General features: G+C 38.8%; 1 protein-coding gene across 5 annotated transcripts in view; it reads left to right on the top strand.

Moving 5' to 3' along the window:
* The window catches only part of Abca8a (ATP-binding cassette, sub-family A (ABC1), member 8a), a 71947-nt gene that overhangs the window by 26692 nt on the left and 31906 nt on the right, over nt 1-13349 (top strand). For all 5 annotated transcript variants that reach the window (XM_006533063.3, XM_006533062.4, NM_153145.4 and 2 more), the window contains 9 exons: nt 401-576; nt 981-1100; nt 1376-1514; nt 2021-2111; nt 2725-2864; nt 5605-5724; nt 7669-7867; nt 10843-11009; nt 12332-12465. In XM_006533063.3, coding sequence (XP_006533126.1) covers nt 401-576; nt 981-1100; nt 1376-1514; nt 2021-2111; nt 2725-2864; nt 5605-5724; nt 7669-7867; nt 10843-11009; nt 12332-12465 — 1286 coding nt within the window. The remainder of the gene's footprint in view (nt 1-400; nt 577-980; nt 1101-1375; nt 1515-2020; nt 2112-2724; nt 2865-5604; nt 5725-7668; nt 7868-10842; nt 11010-12331; nt 12466-13349) is intronic.

Here is a 13349-nt window from a genome sequence, read left to right as displayed (position 1 = left end):
CTCTCCCCCTCTTGCTCTCTCTCTCATCCCTCTTTCTGGGAAATTTCTAGGGATGAAGTTCTAAGGTCTTTGAGCTGCAAGACAGAATCAATGCCAATGCAAAACAACTTTTCCTTGTTCTCTGATTGCTATTGGCTCAGATTCCATTGTTAAAAGCAAGTTGCATGTGAGGTCAAGGGGGCAGAGAGGTTGATCTCATTTCTTGATGATAAAACACAGATTGTACCATATTCTCAAATACAGGTGAGATCAAAATACTAAAATGAAATTTAGAAAAGATGATCTCCGGAGTAAGATAAAATCACATACCTAAAATTCATTTGGTCAAGTTTTTTTTTTTAAAGTTACATTAAGGATGCTGTGTTTTCTTGATAATGTCTTTTGAAACCCTTATTTATAGGTTGGGTCACTATCCATAATAACAAACTCTCAGAAATGACTGACTTGGAAAATATCAGCAAGCTCACTGGAGTTTGTCCACAATGCAATGTGCAATTTGACTTCCTCACTGTAAGAGAAAATCTTAGGCTATTTGCTAAAATAAAAGGGATTCAAGCCCACGAAGTGGATAACGAGGTACAAGATGTGTTAAACTAACATAAAAATTTAATTTTTTTTGTAAAACACTTATTCCTTTTTACTTTGATTTTGGTTGCATTAACTCATCGACACATCAATATATTAAGGCTGGCTGCAAAAATATGGGAATAAGATACACTCACGTGTAACCTGTGATGTTCTCCTAAATCATTAAATATATTCCTTTCATCTTCACAAATCTTAGATAAGTAATGGAATTTCTTCATGTTCAAATGAGATTGAATTACGAAGAGGTTAATAGATTCCCCCAAGTTGTAGGTCAAGTAAGCATGAAGTCATATAAAACCCAAACAGATAACTCTGCTTGTCATTATTCTTTATTGTGTTGTGTATAAAGACATTTTAGTTATGGTTTGAATGTTCCTTTTGTACATGGGTAGGTACAAAGAGTTTTGCTGGAATTGGACATGAAAAATACTCAGAATATTCTTGTTCAAAACCTAAGCGGCGGACAGAAGAGAAAGCTGACGTTTGGAATCGCCATTTTAGGAGACCCTCAGGTAAGTCAGACTGCATTCATTGATAATTCAATCTGGAATCAAAGAATCTCCTCATCCAGAAAGGGCACTGTGATGGAGATCATACAGCGGAGGGGCCCATACAGCGGAGAGAACCATACCACGGAGGGAACCATACAGCGGAGGGGCCCATTCAGCGGAGGGAACCATACAGCGGAGGGGCCCATTCAGCGGAGCAGTAAACTAAGTGCATTCCTAGCCTCTGTGTTCCGTGCTCCCGAAGTTAGTGAGGTTATTTCCTTTGATTCCTCCTCTAGATTTTCCTACTGGATGAGCCCACCGCTGGCCTGGATCCCTTTTCAAGGCACCGGGTGTGGAATTTCCTGAAGGAGCGCAGAGCAGACCGTGTGGTCCTCTTCAGCACGCAGTTCATGGATGAGGCTGACATCCTGGCTGGTAATGGCTGGCTCCCTTAGGCATCATGATGAGGGCTTAGGTCTGAAAATCTCAAATCATTTTCTTTGCTGCTGCTATTGTGCTGTTAGATGCTATGACCCAGGACCAGAAGCTCATTCTGACAAAAGTCTGAGGTGTCTATAGCCCTTCATGTTTATAGCATCATGGTGACACAATGTCCCTTCATGTTTATAGCATCGTGGTGACACAATGTCCTTCCTAGGAAGCTCACTAACTGCAAGACACATGTCATTAAGTTGAATTGCATAATTGAATAAATCAACTTGAAAGATCTGTGCAGAGCCAGCTAGAATACATGTTAATCTGCATAAAAAATGTTCATGTAATTCGTTCTGTTAAGGTGTCTGACATATGAATAATCTACATAATCATCAAAGGTTTTGCTGATATTTGAGCCATAATTGCATTCTACTAAGCTGTACAAACTCCTGTGCAGTTCATTACACCTCATATTTCTCTAAAGTAAAAAATTTCTTCCTCTTCAGATAGGAAAGTGTTCATCTCCAAGGGGAAGCTGAAGTGTGCAGGATCTTCTTTGTTTCTGAAGAAGAAATGGGGGATTGGTTATCACTTAAGGTAGGCTTTCTAGTGGAATATGGGGGTAGACTGGAACTGGGCTGGAGAAAAAGGGGGTGCTGGCTGGAATCATTGCACAGGGATGGGGAGGAATTAAGAGCAATGAACGGGGGTGAATACAATCGGCATCATATACATGTATGAGCATTTCAAAGATTTAATAAAAATGTTTACTCATATGTATAAAATTCATATGTGTATAAGTGTGTATGTGTGTGTGTGTGAGTACATGTGTGCATTCTTGTGTGCATGTAAGAAGAGGTAAAGGGTGAAAGGGTGGGGAAGACTGGAATAGAAGATGCCTGGTATACTATAGAGAAATTTGAGAAAGCCAAGCACAGATGTCTCCACTATTTGATTATTCCAAAGTCCTACAACTTTCCCAAACCCAACACTACTGTATTTAACATCATTACTGTCATTAACCTAGAATAGTAATACTGTCTCTTAACTAAAGTCCTAGTTTGTAAGTAGCATATTTTCATTGACTGACTTATTTCTTTAAGTTTGCATGACCTGTTTTTTCACATTGAATTTATAGATGCTCTTCCCTGGTTGTTTTTGGGTGTCAGAGACTATTTTCAAGTCACCTATTTTAATTCTTGAATAACAGCTTGCAGCTGAGTGAAACGTGTGTGCATGAAAGAATAACATCACTTGTCAAACAGCACATCCCCGATTCCAAGTTGTCAGCAGAAAGCGAAGGGAAACTGAGCTACATATTACCCCTGGAAAGAACAAACAAGTTTCCAGGTAATTCATTAGCTGTGAGCTATAAATGAAATCCACAATAATAATGAGTAACATGTAGCGCCAGATTGCTGTGCATGAAGTATAGTACTAAGCGTTTGAGATGAAGCATCACTCAGAATTAATAATAATAATAATAATAATAATAATAATAATAATAATAATAATTAATAATAATAATAATAAAAGCTTGACACAATGAGTGTCACACCTCAGAGACAGGAAATGGGAGCAGAGGGTGAAGTTAATTTGCAAATGTCACTATTTTAAAGGTGAGCAGGGGGAGGGGGAGGAGGTGGGGGGGAGAGGGTTTTTGGAGAGGAAACCAGGAAAGGGGATAACATTTGAAATGTAAATAAAGAAAGTATCTAATAAAAAAAAAGGTAAAAAAAATGAGTTCTGCCTCCATCCCCATTCTGTCAGAAGTGACTGTGTTAAATCCTTTGGTCTTTGTTTCAAATGCTAGAAACTTTTAGGTTTCCTGAACCCCTCACAGTGGTGGGGCTAAATGCAGGTTCCCAGTAACAGTGTCTTCCTAACGCAGAATAGACGGGCTCTTATTAGTACTTTCATTCTGAAAACTGAGTTGTATGTGTCTTACCAGGCAACAGAGAATAAAGGACAACATACCTTGGGTATGAAAAATATAAGAGAACAAAGCAAATAAGTAACAATAAAAAAAATGGGAATTTACCAAAACCTTGAAGGAGTCTGTCAGTGAGTGTATAAGCACCTGAGTCACAGCTGTATATGCTGACATCCAACAGAGTAAAGATGATTGTAGTCAGTTTGACAGGCGAACCCTTTCATAAACATTTAGAAATAATTAAATGCTGGAAACATTGTATCAGTATGCCCAATGACTTTTAAATCTCTTGCTTGCTTTTCCTAGGCTTTCACTTTCACTGATGTATTATGTCGATCTGCGAGGGGTTGTACATAGGCAATGGACATAGTGATTTGAAACTTGGCTTCACTCACTGGCTAAAAGTCCTATTTTGTGTTTTGTTTTGTTTTTTTTTGTTGTTGTTGGTTTGTTGTATGTTTTGTTTTGGGCCATGACTTTAGAAAATACCCTTGTTTTCAGGCCAGTAGGATAATCGTGCTTGGTTTTCAGTGCATTTGTCTCAAATCACTAGGGACTAAGAGAAATCATGTTATGTGATCAAGACCAAAAAAGTTTATATATGTATATATGTATGTGTGTATATATATATATATATATACAATTTGAATATATATATATATATATATATACACACATACATATATACATATATTTAACTAAGGTGGTGTCTTAATTGCTGTTCTATTGTGTAAGGAGACACCATGACCATGGCAACTTTTATAAAAGAAAGTGTTTCATTGGAGACTTGCTTACAGTTTCAAAGTGTTAATCCACGACCATCAGTGAGGGGAGCATGGCAGTGGGCTGGCATGATGCTGGAGCAGCAGCAGAGAGCTTTACAACCTGATCCAAAGGCAGCAGGCAAAGAAAGAGACTGGGCCTGATGTGGGCTTTTGAACCAACCATCAAAGTTCACTCCCCCACACCCAAGAAATCACTTCCTCCATCAAATACACACTTATTCCAGCAAGAACACACTTCCTAATCCCTCCTCCTAACCGCTAACCCTTAAACTCGTGACTAAGAATTCAAATATATGAACCTCTGGGGGCCGTTCTCATTCAAATCACCACAGGCAGATAACTTACTAAGTGAGGAAATTCAAACACACACTTTGTTTGAAAATCTAAATCGGATTTAAAAATCACAGGGAAGTGTTGATTGAAATACAATCCTTCCGTTTAAAAGGATTGTATAATCTAAAAACCAACCAGACTAAAAACCAAGCTTCAGGTAGAGTGAAACGTGGCTGTCAATGCTTGCTAAACATTGAAGACTATGACAGTCCCTCAGCCAGCAATAGTTAGCTACCAATAGCACCTCAGGGAAGGTGAGGTCTCCTGAGCACCTTTCCATCCATGAATGAGCATCGAAGGGCCCAGTCTTGTACAGGTTTAGTTCAGGTAGCCAGAAGTGCTCTATGTACATTGCTGCAATACCCATGTCATATCCAGAGTGTGTTGGGGAGGGGTGCGTGTGTGCTACAATTTGAATTTGGTCAGAATGACAATTTGTAGGAAGACTCTTCCTTTCAGCCTTCTAGATTTCAGGAAGTAAAGTAAGGTCACCTGGTTTGGTCGCAAGTGCCTTTACTTAGTGATCTCTCTGGCCCTAGCGCCATGAATTTTCCTGAAATCTTCATAATTTATTATTTTTTTGTGATGGCTTAATACAAAGAATTCTAGTATGTGCAGACACCACATTTTCTTTATCAATCCATCAGTTGATAGAGATCTAAGTTTTATTCTATTTTCCTATCCATTGTGAACACAGGGCACTAAACATAAATGTATAGCTGTAATGGGATATCGAGGCCTCTGAGTGTATACACCCAGGAACAGTCATAAGGTGGTTCTATTTTGTTTGGTTGGTTTGTTTGTTTGTTTGTTTGTTAGCTTTTTGAGAAATCTTCACATTTCCATAGTTGCTAAACCAACTCATCAGCAGTGAATAGGAGTGCAACTTCCCCCACATCCTAGCCAGCACCTGCTATATTCCTTTTCAATTTTATTATTACATTTTTATGATCTCATTTCTGACTGGGATGAGGAGGGATGTCACAGTAGTTTTAATTTGAATTTCCCTGATGACCTCATTTAAAAAAGTGTTCGTTAGATCTTTATAGGGATCTCGAGAGAAGTCCAGACCTGGGAATTGAGAACTATGGCGTTTCTATAACAACACTGACTGAGGTCTTTCTGAAACTGGAAGGAAAATCATCTATTGACCAATCAGGTAGGTAAAAGGAACAGAAGCCATCATTCTGTGTCCATTTCAACATAACGTTTGTTCTTCTTTCTTCTTCTTCTTCTTCTTCTTCTTCTTCTTCTTCTTCTTCTTCTTCTTCTTCTTCTTCTTCTCCTTCTCCTTCTCCTTCTTTCCTCCTCCTCCTCCTCCTCCTCCTCCTCCTCCTCCTCCTTCTTCTTTGGAAATCTGTATAAATGAGGAAATCCATTGCCATCAGTTGCCATCTCTCCCTTAGATGTTCCTCACCTGGGATGTTCTATTAGATCCCAGACTAGAATTTTTCAAGTGTTTATGTGTGCTACATTCTCTATACTGTGTTCTTCAAAATGCTTTCTCTGAAACTTCTATTTTTTTTTAAAAAAATGATACAGTTAAACTCTGGACATATAATACATGATATATAGCAATAAATTTCTTTTAAGGTATTTATTTTATTTTCGTGTGTGTGTGTGTGTGTGTGTGTGTCCGTCTGCAGAGGCCAGAGGCAATGGATCCTGTAGAGCTGGAGTTTTAGGTAGTTCTGAGCCATGAACATGGGTACTAGAAAACAAAACTAGGACCTCTGGAAGAGCAGTATCCACATATAACTACTAAGCAATTTCTTCAGCTTCAATACAAACAAATTTCTAATAAAGGACACTTAAGACATTAAAAAGTGAAGTCAGTAATGAATATAGTTAGAGGAAAGAAATTTTAAAGATAATTTTCCTTTGATTTTCTTAACTAAAATTCACCCTAGGTTTCCTTGAAAATAAGTTGGAGTCAATGGAGCAGAGCAAAGAGAGGCTGCTTCTTTTATTAGAACTCCACCAACACTCAGGGCTATCCCTCCCAATCATTTCATATCTATCACATTCAACATGGTTTTGAGTTCCTCCAGAAATTAAGTACATTCAGTGCTATTTCCATGATGAGTACTTGAGATGATTGCTCCGGTACTCAATCTCTCTGGTTGCTGAGTTTCTCATGGGTAGACAGGAAGAGAAGCCTGTAGCAGGAATACCATCTGTACCCCTGTCAGAACCATTGGTGTCACCTGGTCTTAGCTGCCATGTTGATAGCCTCTCAGTAGTCACTCATCTCCACTTTCCATTCTCTTTTGTGACACGCTCCAGCTCCAGTCATTTGTTCAAAGAGAGCCGTGTCTCATTGGGGAGTGGATAAGTTTGTTCACAGAGCATCTTTAGGTGGGTGTGGTGGTACACACCTATAACTATAGCTCTTGGGAGACTGAGGCAGGAACATCCTGAGTTCAAGGCCACTCTGTATTACAAAGAAAGGCCTTTTCTCAGAAAGACCCACAAAATTTAAATTATATTTCTAGTATTTCAGTATATACAATTGCAGTTAACTTCTGTACACTCACCTTGTAACAACAAAACAACACCCCCCAAAAAAGGACCCCTGTGGGTTCTCTTATATTGTCACGGTTTGTTAAAGAAACTGTTGAGTTTCCTGGATCAATGTTATTATTTAGTTATCAAATCATAATTTATATAATGTGAATTGTCAATCATCACCAGTTGCCCTGAAACACGTGTGTAAAGCACAATGTAGAGCATCTTGTTCCCCAGCTTCTCTGTGCCCTGGCAAGGATCACCCCAGGAGGTTCTCCTTAAGCAACTTATACCTTTCTCTGCTCTGTGACTTAATATAAATGGGAAAATGCTGGCTTAATTCTTGTAGGTCAGCTCTGCTCTTATATGATCTGACGATTAGCACTCTCTGTGCTGTTCTATCCCACAGTATTCTTTATGAGAAACATCATTTGAATCAGCGTCGACTGTCAATATTATATTGACCCTTTTTGTTTTCTCTTGGAATTTCTGTTTTCCTGTAAGAGAACTCTTAAAAAAAATCTCTGGATCAAAAAGAATGTTTTCAGAGAAAACTTTAACCACTCATTAGAGATTGCTGGCTTTTGTTTTGTAGATATTGGTATGACAGAAGATGTACAAGCTGGAGGGGCAAGGAGCCCAGAGAGGTTTGCTGAAGTAGAACAACTTGTCTCTTTACTTAATGGGAGGTGTAAGATGAAGGGGGGCATGGCTCTATGGTGGCAGCAACTCTGTGCAGTGACCAGGCTTCGCTTCTTGAAGTTAAAGCATGAAAGGAAATCCATCGTTATTCTGTGAGTACTAAATTATCGTTGCAGATTCCAATTGTTGCATTAAAGCACACATAAGTAAAACGATAAAAATAAATCCCAGAGCAGGTCCCTACTTGCTATTTCTGTTAATAGTCTTGGTATTCACACATTATTATAGTAACACATAGAATGAAAAAAAAAAATCTCTCAGAGATAGTATGAGGCCTGGGGTCTTTCTTCATTACCATCTCTCCTTTAAAGTCTCCACAGTAGAAACAATGAACACCTTAGAACTTAGCCTTGTGTGTGTGTGTGTGTGTGTGTGTGTGTATCTCCTGATTCAGATTTCACAGAATTCTCTGGGACTGTAATGGGTTTGTAAAGTTGATACATCTTCAAATTCTCTCTCTTTTCTGTGGTTCTTATGTGCAATTGGTCCCTTATCAATTCCTGCCAGATGTCAGGCATTTTTAGGAGTTGGACATAAAAGATACCAATTGTCTCTCAAGGAATTTATCTCTTGACATTATCGCCCTGAGATCATCTCATGGTCAATCAATAAGTTGTAAATCAGTTCACATAGAGGAGCCAGGACTTATACTAGAATCCCAGTCAATACTTGCTGAATACATGCTTCAAATGGAGGACATTATCAAGATTAAGACTAGAAGAAAACTATTTGTAGTTAATTCAGAAATGCTTTGTAATACAAACTGGGAGGTGCAAGAACAGAGGGATGCCAGCCACAGAGCCCAGCAGGCAAGAAGTCTTGGAGTTCCTCATGTGCTGGGGCCCTTTCCCAGCCTGTTGACAGGATGGCCCCTAAGAGGAGATGAGGAGTCAGGTGTGACTCAGATAAGGGATGAGTGAGTCAGGTGTGGTGGTCAGAGGAATCTTGCAGCTCGGACTGACTAGCAATCAGGTCACCTTTTTACTTATACCGTTCATAGAACAAAGACAGACTAATGCTTATCCAAGAAGTCCACAGTATATCCTTTTATCTATGGACATGTGTTTGATTTTCCATTACAAATCTGGGGTTACAAGTTCAGTCACAATTAGAAAGCACAAATAGAACAGATTTTATTTTTATTATTAGCCCTATCACTCCAATTCAAAGATTCTGAAGAATGTTTCTGTCAAAGCAAACACATTTATTATATAACAACAGCCTGATTTTAGGCTGGCAGTATTTACAGTTTTAAAGCACCTCAAACAAGCAGAAAATACCTAAACTGGTCTTTTTTATGAATAGCAAATACTAATACCTATCTCCCTTTACAATATTATTTCATCATCTATGTTATAAGACAGAAAATGTTTATTTTGGTCAATCTTCCTAATTTAGTGGGGTCTAGTCTTTCAGGGGTGTTCCTTGTATGATTCCCTATCTCTAAACTAAAATTTCAGAGAGATCTAAGCATATTATAAAAGGGAGCCTAGACTCTGTTGCTAATTATCCTAGTCAGTAAGGGTTTACCTTTTACCAATTATACTGTTTGAGCTTGCTTAAGGGCAGATACCCGAAGAGGATTCCTGGGCTTGTGGTCTCCTTTACAACTTCCTAGCTTTTGTTTATCCTAGCTTATTGCAATCTCTAGGGCACAAGGAAGTTTTCCAAATAGAGGCCAGATAAAGCAGAGGTGAGTTTAGGACTTTCCTTAAAAAAGACTCAGAAATCATTTTCTCAGGAAAAGACATACAATGAGTCATAATGCAGAGTTTCCACAAATGTAACACACAGAGACAAGAACCCAGAAGTGAGAGACAGAAGGACAGCCATCACAGCATTCAGCCCAGCTTTGCTGGAACTGTGTCAAACAGCTGTGCTGACTTCACAACGTTTGCGTTTCCCAGTGGCTGTGGCCGTGCCACCCATGCTTGGAAGGAAATAAGGATGAGGTTTCCGCATTAGTGCTGAAGTGCTGGGATCCAAGTTTTAAACTTTTCAAATGGGAATCAAAGGAAAGGAAAACACAAAAATAAGTAATGGCTTATGTCAGTGAGGCTTAAGAAACTGTTACTATGTCCAATTTTCTGATGAACCGCCAGACTGACTTCCAGAGTGGTTGTACAAGCTTGCAATCCCACCAGCAATGGAGGCGTGTTCCTCTTTCTCCACATCCTCACCAGCATCTGCTGTCACCTGAATTTTTGATCTTAGCCATTCTGACTGGTGTGAGATGGAATCTCAGGGCTGTTTTGATTTGCATTTCCCTGATGATTAAGGATGTTGAACATTTTTTCAAGTGCTTCTCAGCCATTCAGTATTCCTCAGGTGAGAATTCTTTGTTTAGCTCTGTACTCCATTTTTTAATGGGCTTATTTGGATTTCTGGAGTTCAGCTTCTTGAGCTCTTTGTATATATTGGATATTAGTCCCCTATCAGATTTAGGATTGGTAAAAAAAATCCTTTCCCAATCTGTTGGTGGCCTTTTTGTCTTATTGACAGTGTCTTTTGCCTTACAGAAGCTTTGCAATTTTATGAGGTCCCATTTGTCAGTTCTTGATCTTACAGCACAAGCCATGGAAGGGGGAGGGTATAGGGAATTTTTGGGATAGTATTTGAAATGTAAATAAAGAAAATACCTAATTAAAAAAAAAAAGAAAAAGAAACTGTTACCATGAGCAAAACTAGAGACAATGGTTAGGAGAGCAGAGAGCAAAGAGCAAAGAGCAACTCGTGAGTCTGGGGAGTGGTGCACTGTGCAGCAGAGAGGGAACAGTAGGATAAACACAGAGAAAACAAGGCTAGAGCTCAACTTGCCATGTAAGGACATTGCACAAGCTGTCCCATGATCAGAGGGCATCAAGCGAAGTGTGCTGATGGGGAATCCTTGGTTTTTGCTCCCACTTTAAAGACAAGGAATAATTTAAGAACCAAGACAAAGGACCACACATATGAATGTCTGTCTCTAATAATGCCTTGCTTGTAGTATATCCATGCCTTTGAAAGAATGCTCTGAAGACTGGACAATGGCTAGAGCTCTACGCTGTCAATTATTTTTTCTGTTTAGGATTCTGGTTTTGGGGATTGGACTTCTGCATATTTTGTCAGCAAATATTTACAGGATGGTCCGTCAAAGTGACTACTGTTGGGAGCTTGCCCCTCATATGTACTTCCTCACACCAGGCCAGCAACCACAGCCGCCCCTCACGAACTTACTGATCGTCAACAAAACAGGTAAACATGTTGCTAAACATGTGGTTTATGAATATTGTCACTGCTCAGAACATTGCTTAGGAAAGACACACATGACAGAAAGACGAATGTGCTTACATCCAGTTTAGGAAGCTCTATCTTAATTGAAACAACGAAGCCAAAAATATATGATAAAGGAGATATGTTTTATATCAGCACACATTAAAAAATTAAGGGTTATATAGAAATGTTGTGAAAATTGAATGTCACAATGATTATAAAGAGAGACTTGATAGTTGGGAAGAGGAGCACGTTGGTAGGCATACCTTTTAAATTTAAAAACATTTAAATTACATGATTACTATTGCTCCCATCAGTTCAACGGAATACGTTGTTTGATTCTAACAAGTTTTAGTCTAAAAGTCACAAGGTGTTAACAAAAGTTGTTTTTAATTATCAGAATTATTTTTAACTAGAAGAGATCATGAGCACATGAGAATTATTATCTTTATCAAACCATATTTAGATAGTCTATAAAAGAACAATTGAAGACTCAGCAAGAATTTTAATGGGTCAAGCACTTGGGGTGCAAGCATTGAGGACAGAGTTCAGATCCCCAGAGCCCACATAAAGATTTGTTGGTATGACCGACTTCTCTTCATGCAGCATCATATCTGTAAGCTAAAGTAAACACATACCCGCCCCGACATGTGCAAGTTGCTTTTGGTCCTGGTGTTTTATCATAGCAGTACAAAAATAGCTAAGATCCCATGATTCATTGGATGCCCCCATACCAGTTCTCATATGGGCAGCACTAACTGTACTCAATGGATTATAAAGAAACAAAGTCCAGAACTGGGGAAGGTGTCAAGGTAGGAGGTGTGGCTGATAGAAGTTAGGAGAAGCAGTGGTGAGTGGAAATATGACCAAGGCAGATTCTATGCATATTTGAAATTCTTAAATAACTAATAAAAATGCGGGCTTAAAAAAAGCTTAGTGAATATGGAGACCTATGTGTAATCCTAGAAATGGGTACTCAGAGCAGCTGGCCAAATAGACTGAGTTGGTGAGCTCTAGCCTAAGGGAAAAACCCTGGTTCAATATGTACAGTGAAGAGTGATGACAGAGATCTTTGGCCTCCACATGCTTGTGTATGCATGTGCTCTTGCACGAATAATAGCATGCGCACATGCACATAAATAAAAAAGGGAACAAAAGGTATTTGTTCAGAAAAGAAATATATGGAGAATTAAAATCCATACTATTGCATGCTGTAACAATCAAATGACTGTGAAGAGTCATTTTGATACATAATTTTGTAGTGTTCTTTTGGATTTATAGTGCCTTTTACATTTTACTACTAGGAGCAAAAATCGATGACTTTATACATTCACTGGAACAACAGAACATAGCTTTGGAAGTTGATGCCTTTGGGACTAGAAATGGCACCGAGGACAGTCAGTATAATGGAGCTATCATCCTATCAGGTGACGAGAAGGTACGTGCATCCCCAGGGCACAGAGCTATGGCTATTATAGGGCAATCTGATGAAAAATGGCATCTGAGATATTGTATACAAATAACATATCTGTGTATATATTTTGTATTTGAGGAGAGAATTTGGGCTAAAATTATTCCATTTAAACTTTAAATTTACTTAAGAGAATGCATTAAGATTCCTACTTTCATTCATTATTCATAGAATTGTATTCATGAGTTTAATATAGTAAAGTTACATTCACCATTAGCTCGTTGTATAATTATTACTTGAGTTTGATTCCTGGAGCCCATGTGGTGGAAAAAGAGAACTGACTCCTGCAACTTGTTCTCTGACTGTCACACATGCAGAATGAACATGTATTTACATGCACACACACACATGCACACGTGCACACGCGTGCGCGCGCGCACACACACACACACACACACACACAGAAACACACACTAATGAGTAAATATAAAAAATTTTAAAAAAATACAATTTCTACTTGCTACCTGGAGCTTTAAGCCAGAGATCCCAAATGTAGTTCCTAAATCAGACATAGTCTCTAAATGTTACCTGGCTTTTCTTGAGAAGATGTGAATAAAGCCAGAGTTATTCCACACAAGTCTATTTTAGTGAACCAATCACTTCATAGGGTTTCTTACAGGAGTTATGGGTGAATTAGGTATCTGTATCATCACAGAGTTCACCCCAGCGTGGGTGGAAATTCCCAAAAGATGCATCCTCAGAGTTTACTGTGCAGCTTGTCGACATCTCCACAGAAGAGTGCCCTCTTCTTCTTAAGTTATTCATAGGCATTGTAACTTCATGAACGTCTTGATTCTTATCCATCTCACTTCTCCATCCAGGAGGGAAAGTTGGGATCCAAGCAAATGACT

This window comes from Mus musculus, chromosome 11 (genome assembly GCF_000001635.26).
Source record: "Mus musculus strain C57BL/6J chromosome 11, GRCm38.p6 C57BL/6J".
Taxonomy (NCBI): Eukaryota; Metazoa; Chordata; class Mammalia; order Rodentia; family Muridae; genus Mus; species Mus musculus.
This window is presented reverse-complemented; position numbering and strand designations above follow the sequence as displayed.